The following is a 15,988-nucleotide window of genomic DNA, read 5'->3' as shown; positions in this document are numbered from 1 at the left end:
ATTAAACGTTTCCACGATGTCTCAACCCCAGAAACATGAAGCGCCTGACAATGATAACATTGGAATTCATACTGAATCAAGAACAAGGCAAATATATCTTAATGTTTATATTTGTTTTCCATGAGATGTTCCATATTAGTCATGGTCACAGGGAATAGATTAAACATCTTTGGATTTTACATCCTGAATTCCTAATATTGAGGGCATATAAAAAAGCTCATAGTGCACACATTAAATACAATACCAGCACAGCAGACTGAACATTTTAAAAGTCCCAGGAGTAACAAAACACAATATGTCATTCTATTGACCACACAAAACTTCCTCTCAAAGAACAATTGGCTAAAAGCCCTGACAATGATCTGCATAGAAGACACACAACTTCCTGTTTACATTGTTTCCTGAACTGAAATTCTATCAAATTGTCTTAAAAGAGAAGTTTTGCTTTGTAAGTAAAGAAAAATGCAAAGGCAATTGATTGACTTTATTAAAAAGGACAAAATCTGAATGCATTGGTTTCTTGGTTTAGCAACTGGTACATAAAAACCACTGTTGGATAAAACTTTGAGTTTTTTTGTAATTATTACATCTTTTATATCATTGTGATGTTTACTATTAAGCAAGCATGGCTTGTATGAGTTCATCGTTACAAAACCTTCAATATTTGCCTTAAATTTAACATTTCTGAAAAAGGCTGTCAACTTTCTCAACCAACCTGGAGGGGGCAGTCATTTGTCAGCTTGAAGTGAGAATTGAATAAGGTGACTGCATGAGAGAAAGCCAATGACTCGTCTCTCTTGCTTTATATTCCTTCTTTTATATTTGATAAGGATAGCTCAGTCAGTGCTGATGGGAGTATTCATCAATCAGTCATGTTTTCAAAAGTTTCACATAGCTTTATAATCCACATTCAGCCAGCCACACAGATCAACTCTCTGACTGTATTTGTATACAGGCTACACACACACACACACACACACACACACACACACACACACACACACACACACACACACACACACACACACACACACACACACACACACACACACACACACACACACACACACACACACACACACACACACACACACACACACACACACACACACAAATTCTGAACATACAGAAGCATACATTTGCACACAATTATTTGAAGCAAACATACTGTAAGGGGGTCAGTGGTCCACAGATCAGGGTAAATGCATAAAGCTTAACTTTGGAAATGGACCATCTTGCATTCCTTTTCATGCTATAGTTGATATGCATAGAAATATCCATATTAAAACATTAAAGCTTTCATAACACATCCAAAATCAACATCATATGCTAATTTCAGAGGTATCTTGTACATTTTTATTGTGAAATGAATACAATAAATGAGCATCTTATTTTTGAAAATGACAATGGAAAACCTGCGTGATAACTTTTACCATTTCACAGCAAACTATTTCAAATGCTACAGAGGCAAAAGTACCAGTTTAGGGTCCTGGATGCCTCCAAGATTTTATATCTTAAATTATATAATTATAATAATCAAGAGACCATTAAAACATAACCCAATCATTTCAAAAGTCCATTAAGGTCATGCATAGAAGTTCACATATAAAAATAGGTTAGACTGTGGTTTCACTTTTCCACAAACCACTCTTCATCCCAACGGAGCTCTGTGATTGGTCAGTGCCACTCATGTCCTGCTCTAGCTCCAGCACTGAGTTTTTCAAGGTACCGTTTGGAGTAGCCCCCGGCACAGTTGGGGTGACACTGTTCAAAGGGTAGGAGCAGCGCTTAGTTTCTCGCTCTGCAGCAGCTGCAAGTTTCAAATTGTCTCTGCTGGCGCACCGTCTCTGAGCTCCGTGCATGGCTGCTCTGCTGGCCATAGAGGGCAGCAGGGGGAATGGTTTTCGGCTCCCGCTGCTGCCCCCGTCGCTCCCCTCTGAGGGGCTGGTCACCACAGACTCTCCAACATGTTTCCCATTGGTCAGCGGGCTGGCCTGGGTCTCTGAGAGGCTGTGATGGAGGCTGCCATTCTCACTGGTGGCCTGTTTGTAAACCGCATGTGAAGAACTAAGGTGATCTAACCCAGAGGGTCCTAAAGCTCCCAGGCTGCCCCCTCCTGCAGTCCTTAGAGCTTTGAGGCGATAATGACCCCTGCCCTCACCTCGATGGTGGTACTGACTGCTTCCTTGTTTAGTCCTGCTCCCCACTTTCCTCCTCTGGGGGTGCACTGGGGCTGCAGAGTTAATGATGGGTAGGACATTGTTTGTGGGCTTGGTGATGTTGTCAGTACTGGTGCTGGTATTGTTGCCTACAGGGGCACGAGTGTTGTTGTTTGGATTGTCTTGTGACACCTGCAGCAGGTTGGTGAGCTTGCAGGGTCCGGGCCCCACGCTGCTGATTCCACTAGGTGTGGATGATGACCGAGCTGATGATGAATTATGAGGCTCAGCAGGTGGATGGCAATTGATGAAAAGCTGTGATCCCTGCTCTGAGGTCTGCACTCCACTCCCAGTAGTGCAGGTGTGTGTGTAAGTTGACATGGGTTGGGAGCTGCGGTAACCCCGACAACATGCAAGCCATGAAGCCTGCACATCCAGGCGTCTAAAGCAGTGATGCACCACCAGAAACACCCCCAAAAGTGTGGCAGTTATCCCATAAAGACTGCTAAACAACAAGCTGGTGCGTCCTGTCAGCCACATCGCCATCGCTCCACAACACCACAGAGCCACAAACAGAAAGTGAGTTGCCACTAGCACCAAAAACTGTGTCTTCAAGGAGTACTGGTCCTCTGGGGCCACAACAGGACTCATTGGCCCCACCACAGAGTCTGTGGAGAGGAGGCTAGTGCTTCCTGCTAGTGCAGGCTGGCTCTCAGTCACAGGGGTAGACATGGTGGTTCCTGTGCATTCTTTGGCCACCCTGTGCCTCAGGCGAACCCCAGTGCACAGGAAATAGATCCAGGTCACCAACACCACCAGGCCAGCAGGGACAAAGAAAGACCCTAGACTAGGGCGCCACAAGAGCCAGCAGCTGCAAAATGCAAAAAAAAATGTCAGGAGGGTCAGTGCAAAACAAGGAGGCGTCTGTGAATTCAACATATCACACCGAAGTAATCACTTCACCAAACAAAACAACACAATGTCAAAAGCTCAGATGGCTCAACTTTAAAAGCAGAAGTACTTACTAAGGGCTGTTGTCTCCATAGTTGTTGACATTGACAGCTGCAGTGATCCCACAAATGATAAGAGGAACTCCACCCGCTATCAAATAGAACCTTGAATAACAGAAAAATATATCAAACACAATTTCCCAGCTAAAGAGTAAAAAAGTGTGAAGTTCTTGTTTGTGCTGCAGGATGCTGTTTGACCTTTGGCTGCTACAATGTTTGCTTGTCAGTGTCTTTTTTCCCTTTGTATTTTTGTGTCTCTCAGTCTGTCCATAATCTGTGTGATCCTCTACTCTCTTAGTGGGCAGAGTGTTATAAGGGTCAGTACGGGCTCCAGAAGCCTATGATTTATTACTGACTGATCCTGACTGTGTCCAAGTATGCAGCTAAGAGAGGGTGGGAGAGCCGGTTAGGTCAATGGCAAAGTTTTTTATGTCCGCAACTTCAAAATCACAGGGGTAGGGGGAGCTGAAAAAGAGGGATAGATTTGGAAAGACAGTGCACCCCTTGAACCATCATGCTCAGATTTATGATGACCCCCCCCTCTGCTTTTGTTAAGTCAATTTCATACATTCCTCCCCTCCCCCTCCCTTAGTCCAGCGTTTTTGTGCCTTACAGCAATACTCTGTTATGTCCATCCAAGTTTCTGGAGTACAATGGCCCACTATGATAGTGTACGGGGTGGGTGGCCATGCGTAAGACCACACAATCTGTCCAAAACATCTACCGTAGTGACAGCAAACGACAATCTCGAAGTGCAAGAAGTGGGTGAAGGTGAGCTGTGCTGACTGACCTGAGCATAGGTCGCTGAGTAGGTGGAGCAAGAGGCTCTCCCTCTGGCTGCCGAGGTATTCTCCACACAGCCTCTTTGTAGAGGACCCTGGCACTGACGCCGATCCACAGCAGGGTCGACAGAGAGGAGTAGTGCAGGGCAATGCCCACCTGTCACATCATACAGTGGATAAGAAATCAGGCTTATATTCCACTTCTAAATGAGAAAAAAGTTTAAAATCAGAACTTACTGCTTGGCAAACCACCGGGTAGCTGGTCAAACTTATGCCTCCAGCGTATATAGCTGTTGTCATGGCGATATGGAAGCAGGTATTCAGTAATGTATGCCAGCTCTTTCTTGATATGTGAATAGTACTGTAAGTGGCAAAGAAGAATATAATGAGGAGATTAAACAAATAAAAAGCAGAAACATGAGTCTGTTTGTGCTCTTTCACAAAAGTACCTGTGGTGTAGTATGTGTGTGATGATGATGGTGAAGAGGCAGAGGAGGAGTAGCGCAGTGTTGGCATACACCACTGGGTGGAGCACCCTAACAGACATGGGTGCGGAGTTGGGAAAGTCAGGCACCTCCTAGAAGAAAGAATAAACCAACAAAAGTGTCATTTAACCTTTAGTGATCCTACATAAATAATAAATAAATATCTCAAGGCCAACCTACCTGCAGAACAGCATAGTTGCTGAGCAGAGAGCATCGCATGGTGGAGATGCTGCTGTCACTGTGGACCAGCTGACAGCCCTCCTGGCTCCAGCTTCCCGGTTTCTCCAGCTTCCTCAAGCGCCACTGGGCTGCCACAGCATCAGAACCAGGGGACAAGTGGCGAAGCGACACCCAGATGGGCTCTGAATGGTTCCACATTCTGCAGCCGTCTGTCATGGAGAGAGGAGGAAATTACAAAAACTGTACTGATAACTGGTATGTTTTACAGAGCACTGAAAGGAAAAGTTAGTCACGCTGGATGCTTTATATTATAATATTAGTCCATTGTGATGCCTGCACTGTGTTCCCTAAGTATGTGCTATGAACAACAATTCTGTTTGATGAGTTTCTGTAAGATTTGTGTTTCTGTCCTCATAGCTCAAATACATTACACAACTTTTTTTTATACATTAAGTTTATACTTAATAATGACAAATCTGCAAAATACAACCAGCTCTGATATTGGAAGAGAATCTGGCTTGATTGTTGACCTCATGACAATATCTTGTTATAGGTATTATGTCATGCCTTGCACTGCTATCCACAAGGTCAAGTATGAGAAAAACACTCAGATATGCTAATTGTCCTTCTGGGTGTATTTAAGGATTTCCTTTACATGTAAGATGACATGCTTTTCCTATAAAGAGTGATTTCTCACCAAGACCAACAAAGATGACAGGTGTGTTGACGCTACGTCTGCTATAGTGTTCCCCAGTGTTGCTAGAGTTCCCAGACAGAGGAAAGAAGCTGCCGGTTCTGAAGGCTACAAACTGCAGTTTACAGTCTGCAGGAGCGTCAGGAGGAAACAGCGTCGATGGCAGAGTCACAGAGGCCAGGGCTACTGAATTCTGCAGGAGAAAAAAACAACAAAAATCGTGTATTTAACGTTGAAATCAACCAGTACACTTTGATAACTATTACTGCAGTAAATACAGGTTTCTGATGGGACAGTTTGTTGTAAAAGAAGACACTAGAAGCTGTGCTCACGCCTCACCTTAAGTGGGAAACTGTTGAGTGAGGTATTATGGGAGCCTGTACTGCAGCGAAAACGAAGCTGCTGCTCATGAACGGATTCGGCCATTTCCATTCCCAGATTGCCTGTTGAGACGTCCCGTCGCTGATACACAGTGCAGGTTATACCAGTGAAGTGGGCTGGTCGAATGAAGTGAGCCTCCATCACAATGTTCCTGGACACCTGTATGCATCAAAAAATAAATCAACATTCTTAAGATGCTTCTTGCATCTCTCTATATACAAACACATATTTTTTAATTCACATCTCAGTGCAAAAATCTAAATTAGCTTCTTTCAGTTTCAGATTAAAAAATGATTTCCACATTTTCTAAACCACATACTAATGTATTTTACCATTGTGACAGTAACCTAGTAGGATTTTCTAGAATTGGGAAGAATATAAAAATACAGAACTAAGAAATTGCCCAATTGCCCTACCATGGAGAAATCCTGAGCATGACTGTGGAGCTGAGGCCAGGCCAGGGTCTCAAGGGAGTGAACTATGGAGCTGCAGGCCCTCTTCTCTCTCTGGGCGAGTGCGAGAAGCTGATCATCCACCTGCATTAGGTTACTGCCCATCTCAACCAACACCTCTGACAACTGGAACAAACCCACAGACATTTGAAAGTAAATTATGTTAAAGCCAGTGGAAAGTATTACACACAGATTTGTATAAAGCCATTTTAAAAATGTAAAATAATCCTTCTCACCTCTCGTAGCTGTTTGACATATTCCATAAACTTCTCCATCATTTGTGCCACATACAACACATCCACAGAGTCTGTGAAGCCTGCAGCCTCTAGTGTGTATGTGCGCACCTGATGTGCCAGAGTGACAGCATTGGACACATTGATGGGCCGCTGTAAAGCAAAAATAGAAATAGATAAGGGGAAAGGTGTGATTGCAATAAAAATTATGTATACTTTTAAACTGATGAAGTATTGTTATATTGCTCTGACAGCACTACTGACCAGGATGAAGGTGTGAAGGACCCGAGTGATGCCATTGGTGTAGTGACACTCTGTATAGTTTGCATCCCTCCACTTTCCATTATCATCACAGTATCTGGAGGCTTTTTTTTGCTCACTACCTCCCTCCATAGACAAGGAAGGGTATCGCATCTGCAGGCAGTACTGATGAGAGGTGATGCCTGCCAGAGTCCTCGGCCACCTGAGGATTAAAACACTGAATGAGGAGAAAACCTTTGAAACTTCAGGTGTGTAATAATACTCACTACATCTGTTACTAACCTGAACTCCCCACGGTTGTTGACAACTTTATCCTCTGGACAGAAGGAGGCACTGTTCTCCAGCACCAATATTTCAACACTACGAGACGTGTTGCCCCGCCCGGTGGAAACCACACACTCCCACTCTCCTCTGGCCTCAGCACGCACGTTATATAGAATAAGCTCACTGGATATGGAAAGTAAAGGAAGTTGATTATTATGATAACTACCACATTTATATCTCAAAATACTATTTTTCTTTATGTTTATATATTCACTCAATTATTTTCTTGCACAGGAATAAAGGGTTAAGATGTCTTTACCTGGTGATGAAGGTGCAGTCATGCAGCACATTAGTCTCTAGCTGGACACCCATCTCGGGGTCAGAGGTCACCAGATGACCATTGTGACGCCAGTGTAAGGTGGTGATCTTGTCCACCAAGGCGGCAGTGCAATGAAAGGGCAGCCGGTCACCTTTAAAGACCACCTGACGCTGAGATGGCAGCAGGGACAGCGTGTGCAGCTCGAGTGGACCATCTGAGCAACATGGCAGGAAAAGACCCAGATGAGACACATCTTACTGAACTCCCCACTCATTACTCAACCTCAGTTAAATATTTCCACAGAAGTTATTATGAGCCGGCAGCTCTACAGCAGATTAAATGCAGGCAGCAGCAAATTGGTAAATGCAACCCACAGGATTAGTTGTCAACACAGCTTGATGATACTTTTATAAATACGTCCCTGCTGCTGAGCTGCTTCTTTGGATCTGTTTCAGCACTTTTGGTTCACTAATTCTTAGAAATATTGGGATGCTTCTAAGTAGCCTTATGAGTGAACTGCCTCATTCATGTGTTTCAATCTAGCCCAGCTCTCACCACAGTTCAGCTGGCTCTCTCTCAGGCCACGAAGGGGTTTTCCCCTCAGGCTCCTCGGGTAGGCACACAGGGTTTCGTCCCCCAACCGGGCTGAGCTGCTGCGGAAGAAGCCTGGTACCCAACGAAGGCCGCAGTCACATGACAGGTAGTCTGAGTTGAAGTTCCTGGAAATAGAATAGATAGTCTTTTGTGATATGAAATGTAATTTTTTATTTATCATTCCAGGATACAGTGTTACTTCTAGTTGTTCTATTGGGGCCCAACATATCATCTAAACATGAAAATAAATCCTTATCAGCTGTTGAATTGCAACTACCTTTTAACTGTCAATTTATTGTTCTTACTCTCAATCAAATGTCGTGTTTTTATTTTAAAAACAAGCAGTAACGCTTCTAAAAAAACATGTGTTTTGATTTGAATTGTTTGTAGAACAATCTTCTGATTTATGGTAGCCAAAGTTCAAATATGTGTTTCATCTCCAAATACCACATCGATGAATGTATCCTAATTCAAATAAATACACAGCAAACAAATCCTCAGTGCTTATTTGCCTTCTTCGACACTCATTGTAAAACACAGCGCGGAAACCCGAGGTAAAATAAATATGAACTGGAAATAAATGTTATCTTTGTCTTGGATATTTATTGTTGTATTCAGATATGGAATGGTATTCTGTGCTAGTGAACTGTCTGGAGTCAGACTTATACTCACACTAACTTGAGAGACGGCAGCTCCTGAAACACTGCTGGATCCAGCGTGGATATGATGTTGCCAGAAAGATTCCTACAGCACATAATGTTAGATATAAACACGTTGACTTACTTTAAGAACTTTATCCACTTATTGTGAAAAGAACAATACTTTAAGGGAATCCATTCATCTTTTTCTTACAATTTGGTAAGATTGGTCAACCCTTGGAACATGTCCGCAGACAGACAGCCAATGCGGTTGTTGGAGAGGTCGCTGGAAGTGAAAAACAAAAGAAAAAAAAGGAATGCGTTGGTTATTTTTTTAAACAAGAGGACTTGACTTCATGCAGATTGTGTTATCTTGACTCATTCAGTACCTGTGTTGTTAGAGGGATATCTGATCAAATGGTACACATCTCAACATACAGGTTTAACTGTGCAGGAACTCTGGTTTATGATAAACTAGTGATAAAGGTTTTCTTTGCCTCTTTTACATTCTACAAATAGAAAGCGCAGACAGTTAAACATCTAAATAAGCATGCCCACAGTCCCTAACACTTTCCCTTATCTCCTCTACGGGACACCAGTGAAGGTTTATCAGCAAAGGGGTAAACACAGGGCCCCTGTTCTACCGTCCAACTCTGAGTGTGATGTATAGCTGCAGCCAGAAAGGGATCTGCTCTGTTGCACCTCTGACACTACCCAGCAGAGAGCCGTCCAGAGCATGTGTTTATCTCCCCCTGTTTGTTTTGAGAAGCCCCAGACCTCGCAGGGAAAACACAAGAAGGGGGAGGAGGGACAGGGAGTCAAGCGGGGCAGCACGGACGACTAACTCCAACCAACGCCACAACCAGACGCCAAAGTCCAAAACCACAACGAGTTAGCCGCTAACAGCCATCCTACATTCAATGTTGGTGAGGAGCCTCTGCTTGGCCCTGAAGTTTTAACAGTAGTGCAGTAGGTGCATAAGAGATGACATCACAAGACCCCTGCAAGATCGGCAGAAAACTTGGTGAAGGAGCTTACCAGGAATTCAATACAACATTGAATATGACTTGCCAAAATTGAATCCACTATAACCGTCAGGGGATATGTGGGTCTGCTTCCTGGTATATCTTCTGGCAAATAAAGCAGCCTCATCAAAAACCTATTCTCTGACTTCAGAGACCAAAAAATGAAATTCAAAATGTCCACGCCTGTGTTTACAAATGTCTATTAATATGTTTGCCGCTCTTTATACCAAAGGAATGTGAATCATGTTAACGTCTACTTACAGTTTCCGAAGCTCAGACAGGCCCTGGAAGGCCCCGGGCATGATGGTGCTGATTAAGTTGTGCTTGAGGTCCCTGTGGAGACAGAAAATATTAAGTCAATGAGGAAAAAAAATGCAGGAATAAAGTTGGCATGTCCTTAATAACTAGTTCTAAATATACTGTTTCACTTTTTCTTGTCCAGAGGTTGATGAGAATATCAACACCACTCAGGTTTTATGGTAACTGAAAGCTAAAGCCAGCTAAGTTGCTGCTTAGTGCTACTAGCTACTCTGTTGAATAGCCCCCCCCCGTTAAACAACAAGTTATTCTTTTTTTTCTCACGGTTTGTGTGGAGATAAAAAAAAAACAAAGTTGTGTTAATCCCTGAGAGTCTGATTTTGTTAACTTTTGAATGAGCCATGTTATCCGTTTCCCCTCTTTCCAGTTCTAGAGATAAGCACATCTGCTGCTAGCTTTAGCTTCATATTTGACGAACACACATAACAGAGGTGTTAATGTCTGAATCTAAAACTTAGAAAGATAACCAGTCAGCATGTTTTCATTTATGTTAAGCCATTTCCTCAACACTGAGTGTTTCTTTGACTATAAAAGGAAGGGATGGAGAAATGTTTCTTTAGCCCTAGCTCCTCCAGTGGGACACAGTAGGGTGTTTCTGCACACAGATAGGAAATCTTATCCCATCAGCCACCTGGGCTTGAGGTTAGCAAGATGCAGATTCTTGACCAAAGAAAATATTAGAGGAATTCAAAACTGCTAGCAAAGCTTCTCTCATTTTTTCATTCTGGTGATAATCTTAAAAATCATAAATATGAATTCCTTAAGGTCATTTCAAGATCGAACTTCCTTGTAACACTTCACTCCCCACTCACTCATACAGTACACACATCCATTTGTTAAACACTTCAGCCAGATGCTCTTCTCCATCTGCATTACATTTTAAAATTAAAAACTTTTTTTATTAGTCGGGCGGGAATAGTGGGGTTAAAGCAGGTCAAGAGTGGGATGGTTATCTGAAGGACATGGCTAATGTGGTTAGAAACAGGATCTATGCTCCTATATAAAACATTTCTGCTCCCACTGGACCATCCATAGAGGATTTCCTTACAGGAGCTCAAAAGCATAAACACCAAAGCTGCATTTTTGTCGACCTCACTTCTATCCAAGATGTCACTGTGGTAGGCAGACCTCAGGGGATTTTTCTGGTCCTTTTTTCCACACAGATTATCTGTCATCGCTGCTCTCGACCGCGCTGCCTCACACCATGTTCAACCTCAGGCATCTCTGAACCATTGTGCTATCCGCTTTCCAAGAGATGTGCTATTTTGATAAAACTTGGGCAATAAAAAAGTTTTAGAAAATGGCTTCCTGAGAAAAATTATACCATGTGGTATGGCCTGGATAGAGGCAGAGATCAGGGGTTTTTCCTTCGGTCCAAGCTCTGCTAAGCCATCGCTCATTTCTGGATTATAGACAGGAGACAGGTTATAATGATGGAGCAGAAGTCGCTGGCCCTGGACCAAGAGGCGGAGGTCTGTAGTGTTTGTCTCAAAGTAGACAGTCTTGGACAGCACAGCAGAGATCTTTGAGTGTGTGCCAGCTTGTTAGACTGAACACTTTGCAACAAGTTCACAGCTTTTTTCAATGGTGGGTATGTTTCCACCTTTATGATTCTGACTAAGAGGTAAAAAAGTGCTTTGTACTAAAAAAACGTAAAATCTATTGAAAAAATAAGAATGATGCTGCATGTTTGAGAGAAAACAAAAATTGACAAAAAACAAAGCATTATTGGTCAGAATGTATTCCCTAATTGTATTGTGCCTATGTGTTAGTAGTAGTAAATGATTTGTTGATGATGTGACCATGGCGGGGTGGGTGGGGGGGCCCATGCACTTCCGTTTCTTGTCTATGTGTTGCAAGGCTCATTAGTGTGACGATGAAAGGCGAGGCACAGCCTTCTGTTTCCTCTCTCTGATGACCACCTCTCCCTCCCGTCTGTTCTTTTACTAGATAGCAAACTTACTTACAAATTTCTTCTATTAGCTGTCTTTGTCCAGAGTGCTTATTCATCAAGTAGTCAAACTATATTTTTTAGTATCTTGTTGCTCCATCAACTACATTTTTAATTGCATAGTGATTCAAGTAGTTGGACAAAAAAGGACATTATTATTATCATTATAAGGAAAGTTCTATACTATTTGAAGTAAGGCGGTAGTCTGGTTTGGTGATATTATCAAAATGGACAGCAGTTTGTGAAAGGTGTCTGACTGATGGACTCAGTGTTTTTGAGTAGTAGCTTTAAACCCTTTTTGATAAGTATCTTTAGTAAACCAAATTTCTATGGTAACAGCTGCAGTTCAACTGCTGTCTTTCAAAGCTACAGTATGCTTTTAAAATAACTTCACCAACAGTGCACAAAAGTGCATGCACAAGCACACAGCCATTTGTCGAGCTATTTTTAGAAGACATTGTGTAGGGCTGCCAAATTTTTTGTTGAAGACTTAGAATAACCAATATCTTGACACCTAATGAGCTGCAGAGATTTGATCTGGATTATAAGCACCCCAAACACATGAATGAAGATTAAACGTTTGCTCAGTGTGAGTAAAATGGTCTTGAGCGATAGAAAAATGCAAATCAAACATGAGCGTTTCCTGGATTTGTCTTATATGTCTTATATTTGTCTTATGTCTCTTATAATCTGTTTTGGAGTACATTTTGTACATTTTTGGAGTTGGAGTTGGCTTTGGCTTGAAGAGTATAGACAGTCCATTACGTCTGCTACATTCTCTTATCACCAAGCTGGGGAATGTGGTGTAGCTCGCCACAGCCAACAGACCATGAGGTGGGCACTTAGCCCCACTGTACCCTTAATGTTCAGCCCCATAATCCCTGCTAAATCTCTACTGCAGCCCCTTGCCACTTGCAAAGCCTCTCAAATTTATTTCCAACTTTATTGAAAACCCTCAGTTTGAACAGCAGGGCTCACACTCTGGCGATGACTTGTGTGTGTGCCCTCTGGAGGAGACAGGGCCCGGCCTGACAACAGCTTCACAGCTCAGCAGCCTTCACACCGATGACATCAGCTGTCACCGAGCCAGAGGATCAGAGCCGTGACAAGAAATACTTCAAAGAGGGCATGAGCATGGAAATATCAGAGTAACAAAGGTTAGGAGGTGGACTTGTAGCTATGACTATTTCATTACCATCAGCTGCACCTTGTACTTCTTCTACAAGCTACACGATTGGTGGTGACACATTATTGTTGTGTCTTTGAGTTATGCTTTGTAACCTTGAGAGTGCACTGCTTTCTCCCCTTCTCCACATGAGGCCTGTGTGACAGACTCAAGCTCACTCCCAGCCCAGGAGGGGCCATTGTCTCTTGCAGGGGGGGTTTAACACCAGCGACTGCCATTAAGAAAGTCTTTTCTCCCTAAAAACTCCTCCCAATCAATGGGGATGTTGCACTGCCAATCTGGAGGGTCATTTCTCTGCAGATATGAGGGATGAGCACCTGGGCCCCATGCAGACTTGAGAGGAGGGAAGTGCTTAGCAGAAGGGTAATAATGAAGACATGGTCTGTAAAGCGCTCCAGACATGGAGTGGTCCATTATCAGGAGCACAGCGGCTGGGTCTGGAGTGCTCCACTGACATTGTTTAGGCCCTGGCCCCGGAGGGAGCTGGGAAAATGACTGAAGCCAGGGAATGGCCACTCATTATCGCCAGACTAGAATCAAGAATTTCCTGTTCCTGGAATTTTTTAATGGAAAGACATGGCACTACAAGGCCAACTCAGTCTGATTTATCTCTTGATGCAAAGCAATATAAGAAATAAAACATACAAGTCCACAGATGGTTCAAAGGTATGTTAGAAACAGAAAGGAAAAGGGGGCCGCTGGCACCTCGGCTCCCGACAAAGGTCATTGGAGACCATTTTTGTGCCGCGTGTCATTTCCTGTCTGGTTGGCGTCTCGAGCAGAGGCCCTCGTTTATTTTTACAGTTTCCTTTTTCTCCCTTTTTTTTACTAGCTAGCTTTCCCCTGTAAGGAGGGGCAGGTGGGTTAGGGGTTTCAGTGCTGAGCAGAATCGTCCCTGTGTATGGCCCCGCAGACCCCACCTCCCTACTCCTCAACACACTTGCTCACAATGGGGGCTCTGTAACGCCGGCCCCAAACGTACTCCTGCCTTCCCCCCAAAACAGGAAACCGGGATCTGCAGAGCTCTTGTTTTTCTGCTAATTTCCTGCTTTGCTGCCCCTTCCCCAGATTATTTTCTTTATTTTTTTTCTGGTTCCTCTCAGATTGGATACCTAATCAACCCTTTGTCAGTGTTTAACTGGAAACAAGTTGTTTTGCTGCAGCAATAAAGGTAAAGGGGCAAAGATAGACATTTCTTGTTACATAAAAGAAACACACAAAGAAACATTTCCTCTCATACTTTATCAATCACCACTTGCCCATTAACTGCCATGACTATATAATTTTTTATGTTTTCTAATGACTGACAGTGTTTCTAAACCTTTGAAGCTGCCAGCAGCATTTACAGAAATAGCAATGTACACTTTTATTTAAAGTGTTAAATGACCTATGATGATTATAGAGCTGGAGATCGTTCCACCATGGAAAACTCTGGAACCACAGACTGTTATTGACTTAAGTTCTGGCTTTTGGAGCGAAAGAGGCGATGCCCGGTTTGGCATCTCTGTGGGTTTTATAAGATCTGTAGTATGCCCTGCAGTCATAAAAAAAGAGGATCAATTTACAGTATCGGTAAGACATAAAGTAGATTTTTTATATTTATATGACAGTTCAATGATGAGGTTTATCAGGGGAAGACAAGACAGATAGGCACAGAAAATGCAGTAAAAAATATTTTCTTATCTTGATAACATTCATAAACCATTACTTTTATTTATAATTTTCTTGTTGATAATATATTTGATTGAAAGTCCCAAAAATCTCCAAAGTCACATGGACGTTCTGTACGAAAAAATAAGTTGACGTAATACAGACATGGGATTGAAATAATGGACACAAAATGAATGGGAGGAAAACAGAACGAAAGACTTTCATTCAAATGATCGATGAATAGGGGCTCATGTCTGAGATTAGGTTTTAAACCAGTAGGTGGACTACAGCATGTACAGAGTGGGGTAGGAGGAGAAACAGAGAGAGAGATCCAGGAGAGGGGAGATGCAAAAATAAAGAAGGAACACAGACGGAAGTGGGGGGAAGTTAACCCAGAGAAAGCTCAAGTTCCTCTGCTATTGAAACCATATCAAGTTTGCCGAATGAGTGTGCAAGAGAGTTACCGGTGTATAAAGCGTACGATTTGGTAATGGGCTTATAAGGGGCTCACTCGCTGTTTCAATAAACCCCCAGAGCCATGACTGAGCTAGGCTTGCAATACAAACACACCCCGTTCCTTCAGTTTATCTGAAAGACACATCTGGAGTCTATCAACTCCGGCAGCACCCCCCTTTCTGTTTCCACTCTCCAGCACGCTTAACCCTTTACTAACCCCCTCCACCCCTTCATGTCATGCTCTCTCATTAGGTGACCGTAACGGGGGGGGGGGGGGGGGGCACTTGATGGCGTGTGCGGGGAAAAATAGACACACACATGATAATCTTTCTGCAATTTGCCACCTCCACAGCTGGCTGCTACAATCTGAACCTTGTCTTACCCAAATTGGTCTAGACTGGAGGGCTCCGTGCCATGCTAATACATTTCTCCACTGTTTTTACATGTTCAAGTGCTGCCCACCTCTGCTTTGTTTCCACTCCTCAGAATAATTTGCTTAGCCTGTGTGGAAATATTGTTAATCTCCCACCAAGAAAAACAACCTCCGATTTATATAAGACAAACTGCAGGAGAGTGCTTTCTTTCATTCCCCCTCCCTCCTTCTTCCTCTCGTTCCCTCTCTCTCTCTGCAGCCATCATACCATCTTTAGCCATCGCAGCTCCACTTCCCCTGTGTCAGATGGTAAAGTTGTTTAAGTTGGACTACTTCCTAACCCTAGCTGCTCAGAATGGCAGCGGAGATTTCAAGGTTGGCTTCATTGAGGTTCAGACTCAGGCTTAGCTGCCCAGCGCCCTCTTTTTCTGTAAACAGATATTATCAAGTCAAAAAGTAACGCATTGAGATTACCTATTTTAATCACAATGTGGTAATAGTGTATGTGTTTTCTATCACTCAGACATTTTGCCAAAACATGTGCACATTCTGACGCCCTTCATGAGTTATTGGTCAC

At 43.1% G+C, this 15,988-nt stretch overlaps 1 protein-coding gene across 1 annotated transcript in view; it reads right to left on the bottom strand.

Moving 5' to 3' along the window:
• Positions 1-469: 469 nt before the first annotated feature.
• Positions 470-15,988, bottom strand: part of adgra2 (adhesion G protein-coupled receptor A2) — a 39,195-nt gene continuing 23,676 nt past the window's right edge. The window contains exons 3-19 of the mRNA XM_020657089.3: positions 9,739-9,810; positions 8,667-8,738; positions 8,487-8,558; positions 7,776-7,939; positions 7,221-7,434; positions 6,920-7,084; positions 6,641-6,839; positions 6,380-6,529; positions 6,108-6,269; positions 5,650-5,850; positions 5,314-5,503; positions 4,617-4,825; positions 4,401-4,528; positions 4,189-4,312; positions 3,960-4,108; positions 3,185-3,274; positions 470-3,030 (exon numbers count right to left, since the gene is read on the bottom strand). Coding sequence (XP_020512745.2) covers positions 1,617-3,030; positions 3,185-3,274; positions 3,960-4,108; positions 4,189-4,312; positions 4,401-4,528; positions 4,617-4,825; positions 5,314-5,503; positions 5,650-5,850; positions 6,108-6,269; positions 6,380-6,529; positions 6,641-6,839; positions 6,920-7,084; positions 7,221-7,434; positions 7,776-7,939; positions 8,487-8,558; positions 8,667-8,738; positions 9,739-9,810 — 3,775 coding nt within the window. The 3' untranslated portion in view covers positions 470-1,616. The remainder of the gene's footprint in view (positions 3,031-3,184; positions 3,275-3,959; positions 4,109-4,188; positions 4,313-4,400; positions 4,529-4,616; positions 4,826-5,313; positions 5,504-5,649; positions 5,851-6,107; positions 6,270-6,379; positions 6,530-6,640; positions 6,840-6,919; positions 7,085-7,220; positions 7,435-7,775; positions 7,940-8,486; positions 8,559-8,666; positions 8,739-9,738; positions 9,811-15,988) is intronic.

The sequence above is a fragment of the Labrus bergylta genome, chromosome 2, assembly GCF_963930695.1.
Source record: "Labrus bergylta chromosome 2, fLabBer1.1, whole genome shotgun sequence".
Taxonomy (NCBI): Eukaryota; Metazoa; Chordata; class Actinopteri; order Labriformes; family Labridae; genus Labrus; species Labrus bergylta.
The sequence above is the reverse complement of the archived record's forward strand: the minus strand, read 5'-3'. Positions and strand labels throughout refer to the sequence as shown.